Source organism: Topomyia yanbarensis, chromosome 2 (assembly GCF_030247195.1).
Source record: "Topomyia yanbarensis strain Yona2022 chromosome 2, ASM3024719v1, whole genome shotgun sequence".
NCBI classification, from domain to species: Eukaryota; Metazoa; Arthropoda; class Insecta; order Diptera; family Culicidae; genus Topomyia; species Topomyia yanbarensis.
In genome coordinates this window covers 208,487,405-208,507,399 of record NC_080671.1, presented here as the reverse complement: position 1 = coordinate 208,507,399, position 19,995 = coordinate 208,487,405, and the positions used below count along the sequence as shown (strand labels likewise).

The 19,995-nt window shown below is 38.8% G+C and overlaps 1 protein-coding gene across 2 annotated transcripts in view; it reads right to left on the bottom strand.

Annotated features, from left to right (window-relative positions):
* Window positions 1-5,448: 5,448 nt before the first annotated feature.
* Window positions 5,449-19,995, bottom strand: part of LOC131682803 (uncharacterized) — a 246,948-nt gene continuing 232,401 nt past the window's right edge. For both annotated transcript variants that reach the window (XM_058964559.1, XM_058964560.1), the window contains exon 6: window positions 5,449-5,717. In XM_058964559.1, the coding sequence (XP_058820542.1) occupies window positions 5,571-5,717 (147 nt within the window). In that variant the 3' untranslated portion in view covers window positions 5,449-5,570. The remainder of the gene's footprint in view (window positions 5,718-19,995) is intronic.

Here is a 19,995-nt window from a genome sequence, read left to right as displayed (position 1 = left end):
GCTTCAAGCAAACATTTTTAATGGAACTGAGTTGGGTTCTTGGAAAGCAGCGGTGCACAGTGGCGGATTTGCCTAAAAACCTGGCCAAAAGCCGAAAATTGCATGTTAGTACTTTGGGTTCTAGTACATACATTGTCCTTCAGATGGTGCTGCCGCATGCTATTGTAAGTGAAACGCTCCAAAATTTCTATATTTGAGGTGTTGGCATATCCAAACAGTTTAAACCATCGCGTTTTGCTCATCTTTTTTATCGAGCGCTCGATATATCAGTATTATTCAAATGTAGCTGGATTTTGATAAAACTGCCGGTTTCGAATATGGAATAATGGAAAGTTATGCTAAAAGTATGTACTTTATTTAAATGTATTGATGTCAAAAGATATTATTTTGTTTGTTTATAGAAAATGTCAATAACTTTCACGATTTTGTAGCAGACGGTTTCAGCACACATTTTTGCAAAATTATTGAAATACTTTTTTGTTCACGTGTGTCCACTATGTTGCAAGGCAATGTGTGTTCCTTGAACAATTCTCCATTTGGAACACTATAGAATTCTTGCCCGAATTTGCCCGTTTTTGAGTAATCTTTGATTAAGTGGAGACGGAGATGGATTATAAGATTTTCAGTTCAAAAGTTAGACTCGTACTTTTAATTACTACTGCACCTCCGGTTGTCATAGCGAGTCGCACAATACTGAATTTTGTACAGGAAGAATTGTGTATTAAGTGGTGAAAATTTCATCGAGATTCATTAACCTTTTCAAAACTTATCAAAAGTAAGAACGCAAAAGACGTAAATAATTTTGGTCATTCATATTAAAAACCAACGGGGTGAGTAGAAGTGATCGCCAAAGGTTCCAAATTTCAAAAACCGTTTACGAATACCATGGTTAAACTTTACCGGGCAACTGTGACGCTTGATCATGCAAAGCAAACCAAGTCTAGAGGTGGAATATATGACTGGATTCTACGAGCGAAAATCAGTAATGAGTGAGGGCAGAGTAGTGCAAAAGAATACTAGGAATACTCCGGAAGGTTGTCTGTCGTAGTATGTCAGCAAGCATGACAACAAAACGTGGTTGCTCAAAACTATACCAGGAAGCGGTACAAGCATGTTCTGACTAAGTATAATAATTCATCGTAATAATTAACTTTGTACAAATCCTCGGTCTAACAATTTAAATAAAACTATGAATCTTAGTTAATTGCACTTGTTTTCATTTTTTTTGTCATATTCATTTTTAGTTACTACTATTTGCATGCAAACTTGTTGTCAATTTTCACTCCATGCATTTCGTCGTAGAATCGGCTTATTTTCTATAATTTTAAAAAAATACCATTTTTCGTTCTTTGAGAAATATGTGCATCGGACAGCAATTGAATAAAAATCGTACAGAGAGTTGAAAAGTTTTATAACTATGTTGTATAATATTTCAACATACATAGTTTGAAATAACTAATAACATCAATTCTCATAAAAGCTACATCATCTAGACACCCAAATATCTTATTGCGTGCAAATCAACAAATTCTATCATTTAACTACACCATTTAAAATTCGATACATTATAAACCTTATTGGCATACACTAGAACAATCAAAATCATTCATTTGTGATAATTTACTAATATTTATATTAAAATGTCGGCCATTTTGTATCCGCCATTTTGAAAATCTGACATCAAAATCGTAATCTACGCCCCAAAAAAACGTGGTATGTACATTTGCAGGTCAATCAAAACCATTTTCGACTTTTGGCCAGGTTTTTAAAGAAATCCGCCACTGTGCGGTGGTGTGAGCTGAGGTGTGAGCTGAGGTGTGAGCGAGACCGAAATATATTTCAGGTTGGAACCCAAATCGGTTTTCAGTTCAATGGCGCATAACCTACGTTCTAAACTGGCTTCAAACAAACGGGTTGACAGCAGTTAGGTCCGAAACTGAGTCAGCTTCTGCCTCAAGCAAAAACGACAATAAAAATGCAGAATCACTGGATACTGACTCGACATCTCTATATTTTGTTTTCTTTCTATACAATGTATACATAGGTCAGCAACATTCTAATCATACACGAGAATAGTAAATTTGAATATTGCAAATACGCTAACAGGCCAACGTCGCAAATACACACATAAATACAAATGTTCTTCAAAAATAATTCGGAAAGATTTTGATTCATATGAATTCTACTGACAGGTATTCGATCGGAAGGAAACTAATATATGAATGGTAAACAAATGATTAATATGTCGAGTCTTTATTCAAATATTCAGCGTTAATATTAAATATTTACGATACAGAATTGACGAATTCAAATTATTTTCAATAGGCAACTTGCATTGATCATGATGCCAACACTGCGAAATGGGCCCTGTGGTAACGAAAACAGTATCCCATTTGTCTAGAGCTTTCTAGTTAGAGTGTGGCCAAGAGGCCATGACGTATCCAAACGCAATGTTGTATATACAGGTCTGGCAAAGATGGCACTTTAGTATTCGTAAGATGAATCGTACATGAGTGGTGTGAGTGATCACAGTATAAATCGACTTGCTTTCGTCATAGCGGTCGTTCCGCTCCCATTGAATCGTGTGACCGCTATGACGTCGACCCGTTGTGCTTCTGGATTGTTTACATATTTTTGGTTGCCAACACTAGCAAACCGTGTGTTCTGCCACACCTATATATACCTCATTGATCCAAACGAACATGAAATTTGACGTATTTCTATTGTGTATACGACAAATTCCATGTTCGTTTGGATACGTCATGGCCTCTTGGCCACACTCTAACTAGAGTGCTCTAATTATCCAATTAGAAGACGTCATTTGGGCTCCAGAAATCGCTTACTAGTTGTCTTTAGTCTAGTTAGAGTGCGGCCAAGAAGCCATGACGTATCCAAACGAACATGAAATTTGACGTATTCACCATAGAAATACGTCAGATTTCTGCTCGTTTGGATACGTCAAACACGTCTTGGCCGCACTCTAACTAGAGTGCTCTAGTTGTCTTGTCTTATGTGGTTTTCGTTTGAGGCGAAACTGAGTCAGTTCCTAACCCCAACTGCTGTCAAAATGTATGAACTGACAGCGGTTGGGGTTAGAACCTGGCTCAGTTTCAGGTTCAAGCGAAATCGCCATTAGGGTGCTTACAGAGTGGCGGCGAGAAGCTGAGCTGGCGCTGATGCTGACAATAGAATGCGAAAAACCTGCTTGTTGCAAACCAAAGGGATGATGTCAGAGTGAAAGCTGAGCGGATCGGCGCCGACTGCCTGCTTTTACTCTGACAGGTTCCATTTGATATGCTGCAAGAAGGTTTCTCGCGGCCACTCTGTAAGCACCCTTAGGCCGTTTACAGAGTGGCGGCGAGAAACTGAGCAGGCGCTGGTACTGACAGTAGGATGGGATATGCGAGAAACCTGCTTGCTGCAAACCAAAGGGATGATGTCAGAGTGAAAGCTGAGCGGATCGGCGCCGATTGCCTGCTTTTACTCTGACAGGCTCCATTTGATATGCTGCAAGCAGGTTTCTCGCATATCGCATCCTACTGTCAGTACCAGCACTTGCTCAGCTTCTCGCCACCACTCTGTAAGCACCAGGCTGCTGCAAAAGACTATTCCTGTGGATATAACTATGTTTCAGCTGGTCGAGAAACTTTAGCAGACCAGTCGCAGCAGATTTTCATTTTAGCTAGAAGAAACATTCAGATTCGGAATAATAACAAACAAGTTTTGTGAGGCTTGCACATTTGCAGTGTTGCTTGTGACCCGTAGCTTGGTTGCAAGTTGAATTGTTTTCACTGAATTAAGATGGCGTCTCTTTGTTATTGTAGTATCTTTAGTCAAGACGGATACAGGTGTGCACATTTTTTTCTGTGGGTGAGTGCGGTTGTCATTTTTCACAAGAGGATATGAAGAAGAAAAGCACAAACAGTTGACGTAGCCGGCCCTTCTGTTGCCATAACTTTTGTTTCGGTTCGGTCATAGTTAATTTAATCGGTTTTTTTTCGAGGTAAAAAGTGTTAATAAATGTTCTAATCGATAGATCCGAAGGGAAGCTCGGCCTTTTCTCACTTTTCATCGTGCGGCCCCGGTCGCCACGCTTAATTTTGCAAGTATAATACTAATACACTCAAAAGTGTCAAACGTTTCCACTTTCTCTCCATCTTGCTCTTTAGTAGCACCGTGTTATTTGACGTCTAGAACACCAACACAGTTGAAATGTGTATGGACATATAGGATAAAGCGCCTATTTTCACCATATTAAGGAGTGTTCCTCACTAATCAATTAATTACTCGTTTTACAATCAGTAAAATACGTACAAATTCGCATCAGCTGCTTTGCTTAGTTATTAACAACCAAGATAGTAACACAAATATGCTTAAAACAGTGAAATTCTCGTGTTTGAGCGCAACGAAAACTTGAATCGATTGCCCCTATCGTTGAATTACCATTTGACTCAGTGCGTTGAACAAAGATGGCAGACACTACTCTAACCAACGGCTTCAAATGGGTCGGGTGGTAATAGAAACAAGACGAAAATAGGCTCTTCACCCTATGTATATGAAAGGAGAGTGCGTGAATGAGATTTTCCACCTGATTCAACGTCATTTGTCAAAAATATCAAGCCCTTTGACCTCAATCTCGCAATACCACAACTGAAGGTGGTACTTTTGGTTGTGATTCTTACTTTCCTTATTAATTCTAGAGCGTTTTTTCATTACATCATATCTAACAGAAACGTGAAACGGAGAAAATCGCTTGCAAAAATATGCTAGCAACTTTTAAATTCATTTAACAATTAAAGCACACAGAAGGCTATTAATTGTACTATCACCTCTGCATTTACTCATTGCAGGATCGTATAAGCATATTACATGTTTTTTGCGAAGATAACAGGGAGATAATTGATAACTATTATTTTATTACATTTTGCAGATCATTTTTGCTATTAGGCTCTTTTACATATGTGGTCTTGGCAACACCGTTTGTAGATGGCACATTTTACCGTGACGTTTTGATATATTGGCTTGTAGTTGTGATATATTTCATGTGCTGTATTGCAACCATGAGTGTAGATATGAGGTTTGGCATTGGAAAAAGATGCTAACTACAGTCGACTTGGAAAAACATCACAACGCAAAACATCACATCAACAAAATATTAGCAAAACTTTGGTATACTATATGTGACATTTTGACGAGATAAAATTAACATGTAAAAAGTTATTATTTTTCTCTATTATTTGTGGACGATAAAGAGTCAATGCTTGGCTTTTCTTTGGCATAATTTGTTTACATTTGTTAGATATGACGTTTTGAATAAACGGTATAGAATTGAACTTTTTTAATTAAATTACAGTTTTGCTTAATCTTGTCTTCGCATTCGCCAATCAAGGTACTGCAAAATTCTATGTTGTTCAATCATTTTCATTCAAGATTGAAATCTAGATTGAATTGCATATTACGTCTCCAACCACAACCAATACACCTATAATTTTATAGTCTTCAAAATAATTTGTTTACATTTGGAAGATAATTCGTTATTTTCTCTGTATTCACTCTAAATTTTCTTATATTCACTCCGGTGTATGTCTGCTGTCCGATGATTGCTTAGTGCCAGGTGGTACTTTTGGTTGTATCCCTGCCGTATGAGGCTGCACACCTTTGGGTGTCAGTGTTGTGTCATCTAAGAACATGGGATTCTTAACTTCCATTTCTCCTGTCTGTAAAAAAGCACAGATACAGTACTTTTATCATGTCATAGATAAATAATTTCGAACGGGATGTAAGAGTAACTAATCAATTTGAACAAGTTATTATTGTACGTTAAATCACAGATAACAGACGTTTATGCTCGATTCAAAACGTGTGTAAATACCCGCTACTGAAATTCAGAATCAATCAAACGTCTGAAACATGTTTGGCAAACGTTTGTAGGTGGCGCAGTTATCGATGCAATGTTGTTGGATTGCAGCTGTCAAATACGTGTAGCAAACAGTTGCGTAGATGGCAATAGTGACACACGAATTTCCAACGTTTATCAATTTAAAAGTTTACACAGGTTTCTGAAGAAATTTTGTTCTAGCCTAAATGTCTGTTATCTGTGGTTAAATGAAATTAGGGATCGAGCTCTTCAAGAATATTTTTTTTTTTTCAATTCAATCAAATTCACGGTTCACACGTAGGGGCAGATCACTTCTGATCTAGGTCCCTATCATTCTAGGAATATATAACAACTTTGCATTAAATTTGAAAAAAATCATTTCACTTCCTTTTTTTGCATCAACTTTGCACTCCATCGCATTAAAGTCCGTCAACAAACGTATTATGTATTACGCTGATCCACTTCGTTCGATAAGCATTAAAATAAATGAATTTCCATTATTTTACCAATCAGTGAAACAGTAATTTTTAATTTTACCCGTTAAATTATAACATTCCCTGTAATAATCACGAGCATTTTTATCTATTCAATAAGTTCTCGGAAAGTTTTGGTTTGATCATTTAGAATTTTTGATATAATCATTGGATCTCATTGGATGGGCTAAAAATATCTCTAGGGGAACTGGGGGCAAGACTGACATGTTAAAGATACCCAGTAATGTTCAGCCGGAAATTAACCGGAGACCTGGCTGGTTCTAATTCGAACTCCGGCTCCAGTGACATAACCGATTCTAACTAGAATCGGTTGTGTTACTGGAGCCGGAATACGAATTAGAACCAGCCAGCATTCCGGCTGATCTTAACTGGGTACCCTAATAAACAATATTATACACGAACTTTAACCCATGTAGTCCTACGATTCTACATATTGTTTGAATGAACAGGTCGTTAGGCTCTTGAATCATGATCAAGATGTTTATTAGGGTATATTCAAATATAACATAGTAAAAGCATGTTTTTGTCAATATGTAATACTCTATGCTGTAATTCCATATGTTGGCTTTCGAGTGTCCGGCGAGATTAATTTACAAAAATCAAGAAGTATCTTTTTAGAAATATAAAACGAAGAAATATGTACACTGTTGGGATATGACGCTCACAGCAAAAATATCACAATTTACAATTGTAATTAGTGTAAGTAGGGGTTATTCCACTATTCGGGTTCTTGTTTGCTCGGCGGACCCTTCTTTCCAGGGCGGCCTAGGTGCTTCTACCGGAATTTTGGATTTTCGTTACGCAATAAACAAAAAGGGAAAAAAACAAATAAAATTTACCGACTTTATATTTTTCGATTCACCTTTGCTGTTGATGCTGGATGCTCTGTTGTCGCTGGCGGATGGTCTCTGTTGCGTCCGACCGGCCAGGAACACAACGGCCAAGTTCTCCCGAATTTAGAGGGCTGCTCCGGCCGTGGTCCTTGATAATTAGCTAGGGAGGTGAGCTTTGCTCTTTTGTTGGAACCTAGCGACAGGGCGAATAATCGCCGGGTCCACTGACTCCCCGTGAATGGCCCAGGTAGGCACCGCAGTGGCCTACCTCAGGGGGAACCTTTGTCCGCCCTGCTTCGTTCTTCTTGTCGATTAACTGTGGAGGAGAGCTAGGCTCGTTCCGCTGATCCTCCACAGTGAGAACGGTACTGGTGTCACTTGGGTCCTTTTTGTTTAGCCGGGGAAGCGAGTAGCTCCTTGGCGGTTAGCTTCCAGTTTCGGCGACCCTACACCAGGACTTTTCACGAATGCCCGGACCACACTCGGACACTATTGACGGATTTAATTTGCCGTCGCACTCGCGCACTGAACTGAGTTACGATGGCGGGAAACTGTCCCGAAAAAAAGAAACAAATTTTTCGAACGTCTGTTTGTGGCTGTGGTCCGTCACTATCTAATTAAAACTCGATGGCCGCCTTCCTCACGACCAAAATAAAACACGAAACAGCACTCTCGCTGGAAGCTATCAGTCGGCAGCATAATCCATACAACTCTTTTTTGTACACGGAAAACCGATTCATCACAATTTCAACTAAAAAATTAGTTGAGTTTTTGGTTTCGTCTAGTTAATATTTGGGCGAACTAAATTTTTGTTGAAAACAATAATCCAACGTTGTTGGTTTGATGCTGTCAGTTTCTGTCTGGACATGAACGTTTCAGCCTAGCACAAAACTTAGAAAGCCTACCTGAGCTGAAGCTTGAGAAGCTTGTCTCAGCTTGTAACGCTTGTTTTAGTTCAGACTCAATTGCATATGCCGTTACACTACCTTTTCAGCCAAGACACATACGACTGGAATTCAACTAATCTCATTGTTGAATTAAACTGCTTCATCGTAAAATACAACATAGGATATTTCAAACGTTTTGTTTCACCGACCGACGGATGAAGGTATGGAATTAAATTGTAGAAATACTCCGTATGCCAGTAATTCACACGTAAATATAATGTAAAGTTATTTTTCTCATAATGTTATCTTTTTATAAACTGCACTCTTAAATGAGACGAAATAGCCAAAGCTATTTAAGGATTGTTGGTAATTGATTGATGATTTCAATTTTAGATGAAAGAAATAATTTTTATTTCTTTTCTATTTAGACAGCCAGCACTGCAAAAAATCTTCATACTTATTCCAGATCTAGTTTGGAATCTCAAAAGATGAAAAATAATTATCATATTGCATATTACATTTGTTAATAACTGAAATTTTACTATATAATCGACTAAATCTGAAATATAATGATTTTGACAATTTTCGACAGTACGTTCAACTTTCAGTATACCTACATGTATTGAAAAAAATGTCAATCAAAATCATTCCTTTATTGAAATGTTTTCTAAAGAAAAACTAGGTAAAACCAAAATGAAGTCAGTTGAATTGCTGATTTTTGTGTACTGGTAGTTGCGTCCGGGCTAAAACAAGCTTTCCAAGCTGAGACGACTACCTACCTGCATAACCGTTATGCCCAGCGTGTATGAAATAGTTATTGTCGCTACCTTGATGTATTTCAGTAAGGTGTGCCTCTTGGCTACTTTGATGTCATTTCGTATGATGTGTGTCTTGAATCAAAATCAATATTAATTATCAATAACTATTATTTGAGAATCTCGCAAAATTAAGAGAAAATTTAGTTTCGTTTTTCATTTTTCTGTTAAAATCAACTAATTAGGAAAACAAGAATTTGTTTTGTTATTTTCTTCACCGAATGGATTTCAGTGTATAGCAATCGAAGAATTGGAGCCTATCTAACCCTATGTTACTTATACACAAATGTTAAACAAAATTTTCTAAACCTATCTGTACACATATAACCAACGCTAAAATGAACAAAAATTTACAACTTTAACGTGAGCGGTACCAAACAGCGGTGAGCATAATTTTATCAGAGTTTTTAATTTCTTTAATTTCTTTATAAACTGTGAATTTTATGTAAACAAATACACTCTTCAGAGTTTATAGTCAAAAATAGGTATATTTCCACCCAGTGCTAAATTGTTACCCTGGCGGTTTACATGTTCCTAACGGATGCTTTTGAATACTTTGGGGTTCTTCTTAATTTATATGTTCACTTCGATACAAAAAATAGGTTTTGGGGTCCAATTTAGATAGAGTTGAACCAAATGATGTATTTTCTGTATTTTTGCTTGAAGTTTTTGAAATTGGTACTATGGGAAAATATGGAGATAAAATATACTAAAATTAACTTTTGAAGTATATCTCAGAAAATTACAATTCAGACCTCTTTTTAAAGGAAATAAACTTAGTATTTGAATGGAATTATTTCCTGTTCCTCAAAAAATAAGGAAAAGTGGGGTACTGGATCATTTTAGCATAGCATAGCATAGCAAAAACGACCGCACTCATCATGGGTGGCTGATACAGTGATGCACACTGCACACCTGGCCATGTCCTTACGATCGCTAAAGGGAAGGGAATGTTAGTTGTATACCTACTTTAGAAGATACGGGGAACCCACGCAATCTTCATAGGTATTACGGATGGAAGAGTTTGTTAGTAGGGAAGGGAAACGGGAAGTGGATAAGTGGATATAACTATTATGGTGCGGTAAGAATTATATAATGAACTAAAAAATAACAATAAATTGGATTGATCTCACCAAATTCTTTTGAATGCCCTGCAACGGGAACAGGCTTCAGGTACCGCGTTCTACCACATTCTTCGTGTAGTCTGCTTGTAGTGTTTTAACCATTATATTCAATGGCACGTCTTCTAGTCTTGCTCTATCTGAGTATGCCGTACTACTCGAGTACTGGGGAAGGTATCGTAAGAGCGACGTGTTGCAACAGACTTGAAGATTCCACACGGATATAACGGACATCGAGAATTTGCACAGTCACCGAAAGACACTGCTGCTTTCCTATGTCATTAACAAGTTCTGACGTTTTGGTCTTCTAATGATGCTGAGTGCAGCCGGGTTTACATATTTTTCCCCATTTACGGCGCACTCGTTGTTTCCACCTTTTTCGACGAACATACTTGCAAATGGAAACCAACTTTTCAATGTTCGGTAGCAGTATGTATTTTTAATCCGCGATTGGTAAAAAATCTATCATTGGAAATCTCTCACCCGACCCGGTGACAAATTGTACAATTACGACCGGAGCTCCGTATGCAGGTGTAAATCGCATAGTTGTCGCACTAGTCTTCCTCCTTTTTGATCTGCAGACTTTCGGGATAATTATTGATTGATTAGTTTTCGTCCCGCTCTGTGCTACCAATAAATATGCGCACACGTCGGCCATTCGCTTCAAAATCTTTCGCCACAAAACAGTTCAGGTTAAATTTGCACATTAAATTTTTCACGGAACGAAATCACAAAAAAATTACAAAAGCCGGTACGTACATTCACTGGTATGGTGCTCAAAGTCTCAACACGTGTAAATGAGTCGAAAAGTGGGGTACTGGATCATTTTGTCCCCAAAATCACACATTTTTCCTGATTTTTCTACTCCGTGATGCAAATCGTACATATTTTGCAATTTTTCTAATGTGAAAAAATATTCAAAATTGACTGGAACCTTTGCGATCTTCGTTCGAACACGAGTTGGGGTCATGGGGCCTTTTGTCATTCATATTAGTGTTCACCCAATTTTTCTTCTTAGGGTGAAATATAGCATAATTCATATTAAGTTTTATCATTTGCTCCTGCATATATTTATATTATTCTTCAATCAATGTTACCCTGGCGGTTTACATGTTCCTAACGGATGTTTTTGAATACTTTGTGGTTCTTCTTAATTTATATGTTCACTTCGATACAAAAAATAGGTTTTGGGGTCCAATTTAGATAGAGTTGAACCAAATGATGTATTTTCTGTATTTTTGCTTGAAGTTTTTGAAATTGGTGCTATGGGAAAATATGGAGATAAAATATACTAAAATTAACTTTTGAAGTATACCTCAGAAAATTACAATTCAGACCTCTTTTTGAAGGAAATAAACTTAGTATTTGAATGGAGTTATTTCCAGTTCCTCAAAAAATAAGGAAAAGTGGGGTACTGGATCATTTTGTCCCCAAAATCACACATTTTTCCTGATTTTTCTACTCCGTGGTGCAAATCGTACATATTTTGCAATTTTTCTAATGTGAAAAAAATCTTCAAAATTGACTGGAACCTTTGCGATCTTCGTTCGAACACGAGTTGGGGTCATGGGGCCTTTTGTCATTCATATTAGTGTTTACCCAATTTTTCTTCTTAGGGTGAAATATAGCATAATTCATATTAAGTTTTATCATTTGCTCCTGCATTTATTTATGTTATTCTTCAATCAATTTCCATAAAATGCACCTTGTTGCACGTGGAAAAACTTAGAAACAAAATAAAAAGAGATTCGTTACGTAAGAAATTCAAAAACATTCAATATTTTGACATTAAGGACCGAATTCTTCACCCTCACTTAAACTTAAGCCAGGTTTAAACGTACTGGTGAACCTGGTTTAAAAGTTAAGCGAGGGTGAAGAAATCTGCCCTAACTCTACAAACCAATTTTTTTCATAAAATGTCCCCATACCCCCAACTTTTTCCACAAATGACTTTTCTCATGTCATCCCTAACCTATTTTACATTAGAAATAGCAAATTAAATAATAATTTATTGTTAAGGTGTTACATACCTTTTTATTTTGCAAGAAATAGATTTTTTTTATTACTTTTTCTGAAAGTACAACTCCTTGAGAATATTTTCCAAATTTTTATAAGGATCCGAGAAATAGATCGAAAGTTACAGCGCTTCCGAGCGCGCTTCGTCTACCATGAGCAGTGGTAACTTGAACTTTTAAACTCGATTTTCTCGAAATGTCGTTTTTCCAAAATTGGTTTTTCCTTGATCACGATTGCCGAAAAACCACTCAACGCTTCAATTTTTTTTTTCAATTGATCGTAATTTTTTTTCTCGTACCTTAACGATACCTTTTTTATGCATAAATTTTTTATTCGTGGATGAGAATTTTTTGATACAATTTTTAGGACTTAAAATAGCATTTTTTTAGGAAAAACGTTCCCGAAAGCTGAAAAAAATATTATTTATTCAACTAAGTTTTGGGATATTAGTTGATTGGTGGGATTCTGGGAAAAAGACATAGCTCCGCCAATTATCAATATATTTTCATAAACTTATGCTTGTATATTTCATTGAAAAATTTATTACCAAAATATTATAAGTTTGATGTAATGAAATCATTGCTATATGCCTTTACGAAAATTCAAAGACTCTTGACATTTTTCTCACAAAAAGGTATGTAACCCTTTAAATGGAGTTGATATATATATTTATATATATATATATATATATATATATATATATATATATATATATATATATATATATATATATATATATATATATATATATATATATATATATATATATATATATATATATATATATATATATATATATATATATATATATATATATATATATATATATATATATATATATATATATATATATATATATATATATATATATATATATATATATATATATATATATATATATATATATATATATATATATATATATATATATATATATATATATATATATATATATATATATATATATATATATATATATATATATATATATATATATATAATATGTATAATTTGCAGCGGAAAAAATAAAAAAATGTGGGATTTCGGGGACAAAATGATCCAGTACCCCACTTTCCCGTATTTTTGAGAAACGAAAATATTTCCATTCAAATGTTAAGGTTATTTCCTTTAAAATTTCCTTTTCTGAGATCTACTTCAAAAATTATAGCATGTAATATATTTAATCTCAGTATATTCCCATAGTACCAGCACCGACGAACCGACGTGACAGAGACATTCGAAATGTGTCGCATGCAAAATAACGACTGATTTGAAATGAAGCGATCGCTACTGTCAAACTACAACTGATTGCTCCGCTATGTTTGAATAAAGGCAGACTTCTCGATAAGTATAGTGATATTACAGGAGGTTCTCCCAGCTACGTATGCATCAAAATAGTATTAAGAATTCATTGAAAATATATGTATTCTGTTAGTTTTTTCCGTTTAAACGGGCAGTTTTGTGAAATAGTGAAAAACGATCTTTAACATGAATAAAATAAAGTTTGTTCATTTTAGCATACCTGATACAACGTCTATACACTTTGGATTTGGCGTACTGTTGTTTTATCGACGTGAACTACCATGCGAACCATTATATAGATGCACTAGTGTAATTAGGAAACCATCTGGCGCATTTTTTGTTCCACGTGGCACGTCGGTTCGTCCGTTGTTATACATTAAATGTGCAACTGGCAATGTCAGTTCCTCGATTGCATATAGCCAGATTGCGGGACTTGAACGAAGTCGTCTACCTTTTTCAGGTTCTAGGACTTCCGTATTTAGCCTCGGACACATTAGCGTGCATCCTGCAAACTACTGTGTGTGAGACTTCAGTTAGCTAGACGGTTCTCTACGATTGATCGCTAGATTTTCGTTTCTATACTCTAGAAAGTCAGACAGAGGATGAATCAATATAATTGATCAAGACTGTCCATCTTACCCCACCAGTACATAATTTTTTTAAACGTTTGCACTTATTTACTCATATATCAACATACCTGTTACTTTCCACGAAGATGGTATTTAAGAGTTACATTATCGAAATTAAAGAAAAAATGCACGAGGAAATTGATTTCTTCCTCGATAAACCTTGAAATCAGAAACTTAAAAATTTCATCCGCTCAAAGAGGCAATACTGATTATCAATGTTTGCTTAAATGGTACGCGTTTAACAATATTCCAGCCCTACTGAGTGTTTCAAAATTCAAGGATATCCATAATATTATATGTTATATACTAAAATAACCATGTGTCATACGTCTCCCAACCTTTGAACGGATCGGATCGTTATATTTCACAGTGGTGTTCGGTGTGTAAATTTAAGTGAGTGAAGGTCATCCTTTGTTCGTTCGTTAGCTGCCATTCTGCTGGTGCCGGCAGTAAATCCAGTACATTGTTTTCGCTGGTGCGGAACAATCGACGTTGTTTGCAGATAAGTTTTGCTTTATTTTTTTCCTCGTTTGCTTTCTTTCCTTTTCTCTACTTTTACTCTACCTTGTAATCAAATAATAAGACACATTCCCGTTTATATAACGCTCTGCCCTCGTGCTTAAATGGCCGAGGGCGAAATACCATCTGATGTAATCATGGAAGTCCCTGATCCCCCTAACACTCGCATTGCTCCCCGTATAAAGCAGTACCCAGAAGGTACCTCTGGGCCATGGGTGGTATATTTTCGGACCGGAGAGAAACCGGTTAATATATTAAAACTTTCTCGAGATCTGACTGCTAATTACCCGGCCGTAACTCAGATAACACGTGTTCGGGCAAACAAGATACGTGTTCTAGTGAATGATCTCGGCCAGGCAAACGCGATTGCTTGCTGTGAGCGTTTTACGCGGGAATTTAAAGCGTACGTGCCTTGTGTGGCCGTAGAAATCGATGGGGTAGTGTCCGAACCGGGCCTGAAATGCGAAGAACTGTTGGAGCACGGGGTTGGCTGCTTTAAGGACCCCTCACTTGAACAGATTAAGATCTTTGAATGCAAACAATTGTATACCGCAAACACCGAGGGAGGTAAGACTATCTACTCTCTATCAGGCTCGCTTCGGGTGACATTCGCCGGGTCCTCTCTTCCCAACTACATCCTCCTTGACAAGGTTCGCCTACCAGTTCGCCTGTTTGTACCGCGGGTCATGAGCTGCAGCAATTGCAAGCAGTTGGGCCACACAGCCACATATTGTGGAAATAAGAAACGATGCGGCAAATGCGAAGGAGAGCATGAGGATGACTCTTGCGACAAAGAAACTGAAAAGTGTATTTGCTGCGGGGGCCCTTCACATGCTCTTAAATCATGCCCCGCGTACAAGCATCGCGGGGATAAAATTAAGCGCTCCCTTAAGGAACGCTCGAGGCGTTCTTATGCAGAAATGCTAAAGAATGCTTCGCCATCTGTCCTGTCCGAAAATCCCAATGCTGGTTTGGCTAACGTTGAGCAAGAATCTGACGACCCACGAGAGGGAACATCTTTGGTTAACCCAGGGGAATCCAGGAAGAGGAGAAATCCAGCCTCCCCTACATTGCCTCGTAAGGGTGCCAAGGTGTCGTCCACTCAGAGTTCGCCAACTACAATCAATAAATCCAACGGAAGTGATGCACAAAAGCCGAAGCAATTTGTTCCAGGACTTGGAAATATTAATTCTAACAAAGAGTACCCACCACTTCCAGGGACATCAAAAACCCCAAGTGTCCCCTTTTTTCAAACAGATACTCAGTCCAGTAGCGGACTAATGAAATTTTCTGACATAGTGGACTTAATTTTCACAGCTTTCAATGTTACTGATCCTCTTAAAAGCCTTCTGATACGTTTTCTCCCTATAGTGCAAACATTTTTGAAGCAGTTGACTACTAAATGGCCCCTCCTTGCAGCGATCGTATCCTTCGATGGCTAAGTCATCGAACGAGGTCACCGATTCGATCACTGTTCTACAGTGGAACAGCAGAAGTATCCTCCTGAAAATCGATTCCTTTAAATTTTTACTAAATAGTTTAAAATGTGATACTTTCGCATTATGTGAAACTTGGTTAACTTCCGATATAAATCTCAACTTCCACGACTTTAATATAATTCGTCTGGATCGAGAAAACCCCTATGGAGGAGTACTTTTGGGGATCAAAAAGTGCTATTCTTTCAACCGAATTAACCTCCCTTCGACACCAGGCATTGAAATTGTCGCTTGTCAAGTTTTAATCAAAGGTAAAGACCTTTGCATTGCTTCCATCTACATTCCTCCTAGAGCCTCGGTAGGGCACCGAACGCTTTGTAATATCACGGAATCCTTACCGGCACCCCGGCTAGTTCTGGGAGACTTTAACTCGCACGGTACGGTATGGGGCTGTCTTCATGATGATAATAGATCAACATTAATCCAAGATCTTTGCGATAATTTCAACATGACCATCTTAAACACGGGAGAAATGACGCGGATTCCTACACCATCAGCACGCGCAAGCGCGTTGGATTTATCACTATGCTCGACATCGCTACAGTTAAATTGCATGTAGAAGGTGATCCCTGATCCCCACGGTAGCGATCATTTGCCTATCGTGATTTCAGTTGCTAACGGTTCAAGACCATCGGAAACAATCAATGTCTCGTATGACCTCACACGGAACATTGATTGGAAGAGTTACGCGACCGCGATATCCGTTAAAATCGAATCCACTCAAGAACTTCCTCCGGAGGAAGAGTACAGGTTTTTGGCTGGCTTGATTCTCGACAGTGCGAATCAAGCTCAGACTAAATCAGTACCCAGCGCGAATACCCATGGACGGTCTCCCACCCTGTGGTGGGATAAAGAGTGCTCAGAGCTGTACGCGGAAAAGTCCACTGCATATAAGGCCTTCCGGGAAGACGGGTTACCCGCTAGCTATCAACAGTACGCGTCGTTAGAAAGGCGAATGAAGAGTCTAATGAAAGCCAAAAAAACGCAGTTATTGGCGCCGGTTCGTCGACGGGTTAACGAGAGAAACAGCGATGAGTACTCTTTGGGGTACGGCTCGACGTATGCGTAACCATAATAGTACCAACGAGAACGTGGAATATTCAAACCGTTGAATATTCGCTTTCGCCAAGAAGATCTGTCCGGACTCTGTCCCGGTACAGAAAACGTGCCGTGCCGCGTCTCCTCATGATACCGCGAACGAAACACCGTTTCCGATGGTGGAGTTCTCACTTGCTCTCTTATCGTGCAACAATATCGCCCCAGGGTTAGACAGAATCAAATTCAGCTTGCTGAAGAATCTGCCTGACACTGCAAAAAGGCGCTTGTTGAATTTATTTAACAAGTTTCTTGAGGGTAACATTGTCCCTTATGAATGGAGGCAAGTGAAGGTCATCGCCATCCAAAAACCAGGAAAACCAGCCTCCGACCACAACTCGTATCGGCCGATTGCAATGCTGTCCTGTATTCGTAAGTTGTTCGAGAAAATGATCTTGTTTCGCCTCGACAATTGGGTTGAAGCAAATGGCTTACTGTCAGATACACAATTTGGCTTCCGCAAAGGCAAAGGGACGAACGATTACCTTGCGTTGCTTTCTACAGAAATCCAAATGGCCTATGCTAACAAAGAGCAGATGGCATCAGTCTTCTTGGATATTAAGGGGGCTTTTGACTCAGTTTCTATCAACATTCTGTCAGAGAAGCTGCACCAGTATGGTCTTTCACCAATTTTAAATAACTTTTTGCTAAACCTGTTGTCTGAAAAGCACATGCACTTTTCGCATGGCGATTTAACAACATCGCGATTTAGCTACATGGGTCTTCCCCAGGGCTCATGTCTAAGTCCCATGCTCTACAATTTTTACGTGAATGACATTGACGATTGTCTTGCCAATTCATGCACGCTAAGGCAACTTGCAGACGACGGGGTGGTCTCTGTTACAGGGCCCAAAGCTGCCGCCTTGCAAGGACCATTACAAAATACCTTGGACAATTTGTCTGCTTGGGCTCCTCAGCTGGGTATTGAGTTCTCCACGGAGAAAACTGAGTTGGTTGTTTTTTCTAGGAAGCGTGAGCCGGCGCAACTCCAGCTTTTATTAATGGGTGCAACGATCAACCAGGTTTTCACATTTAAATATCTCGGGGTCTGGTTCGACTCTAAAGGTACCTGGGGATGTCACATTAGGTATCTGAAACAGAAATGCCAACAAAGGATCAATTTTCTCCGAACAATAATTGGAACATGGTGGGGTGCTCACCCAGGAGACCTGATCAGGTTGTACCAAACAACGATATTGTCGGTGATGGAGTACGGGTGTTTCTGTTTCAGCTCCGCTGCGAACATACACTTCATCAAACTGGAGAGAATCCAGTATCGTTGCTTGCGCATTGCCTTGGGTTGCATGCACTCGACCCATACGATGAGTCTCGAAGTGCTGGCGGGCGTTCTTCCGCTAAAAAAATCGATTTTGGGAACTCTCATATCGATTGCTCATCCGATGCGACATTCTGAACCCGTTGGTGATTGAAAACTTCGAGAGGCTCGTCGAGCTTAATTCTCAAACCCGTTTTATGTCCTTGTACTTCGACTACATGGCACAGAGCATCAATCCTTCTTCTTACAATCCCAACCGTGTCCGTTTCCTAGATACTTCTGATTCTACTGTATTCTTCGACACATCCATGAAGGAAGAGATTCGTGGAATCCCGGACCATATACGCCCGCAGGTGATCCCCAATATATTTTATAATAAATTCCGAGAAGTCGACTGCGACAAAATGTTTTACACTTACGGATCAAATCTCGATGGGTCCACTGGCTTCGGTATCTTCCACAATACTATCACCGCTTCATTCAAGCTCAATGATCCCGCTTCAGTTTACGTCGCAGAGTTAGCTGCAATTCAGTACACCCTTGGGATCATCGACACTCTGCCCACAGATCACTACTTTATCGTTTCGGACAGCCTCAGCTCTATCGAGGCTCTTCGTGCGGTGAAGCCTAAAAAGCAATTCCCGTATTTTCTGGGGAAGATACAGGAGTCCTTGTGTACGTTATCTGAAAAATCTTATCAGATTACCTTTGTTTGGGTCCCCTCTCATTGTTCTATCCCGGGCAATGAAAAGGCCGACTCATTAGCAAAGGTGGGCGCATTAAATGGTGACATATACGAAAGACCAATCTGCTTCAACGAATTTTTTAGTATTTGTCGTCAGAGGATGCTCAACAGTTGGAAAACCTCGTGGAGCAATGGGGAACTTGGACGATGGCTACATTCGATTATCCCAAAGGTATCAACGAAGCCTTGGTTCAGGGGGATGGATGTGGGTCGGGATTTTATTCGTGTAATGTCCCGACTTATGTCCAATCACTACACCTTAGATGCACATTTGCGGCGTATTGGGCTTGCGGAGAGTAGTCTGTGCGCTTGTGACAAGGGCTATCACGACATCGAATACGTTGTCTGGGTATGCGCCGGGTATTGTGACGCCAGGTCTCAGTTAAAGGAATCCCTTCGGGCCCGAGGTGGACCACCCAATGTACCAGTCCGAGATATGCTGGCAACTCGTGATTTCCCCTATATGTCCCTTATTTATAATTTCATAAAAACGATGAATATCCCAATTTAGCCCCTCTCTTTTATTTCTCGTTTTTAGAGTTTCCTCCTGCCTTGTGGAACCGATCAGCTCCAGAGTGCCACTATGTAACCGCCGTCGCCCTTACCACTACACCTGCATAGAAGGAAACTGAAGCGAGAGCGACTCGAGGTCCGATGACTTTTGAAGGATTCCCCGCGGGTCCGAAGAATACCATCCGCCAAACCGGTACTCGACGACTTACTAGACTGAGGCGCAAATTTGTTTCGCTAATCCCCCTCCCCCCCCCCCCTTTGAGCGAAAGTTGCAAGTTTTGCTCTTCTTTCCCTGTCTCTCCCCTGTCCTTGATACAACTGCTGCTACACTGATGCGGAAATAAGCCACCCTCTGAATATCTTGACCAAGCAGAAG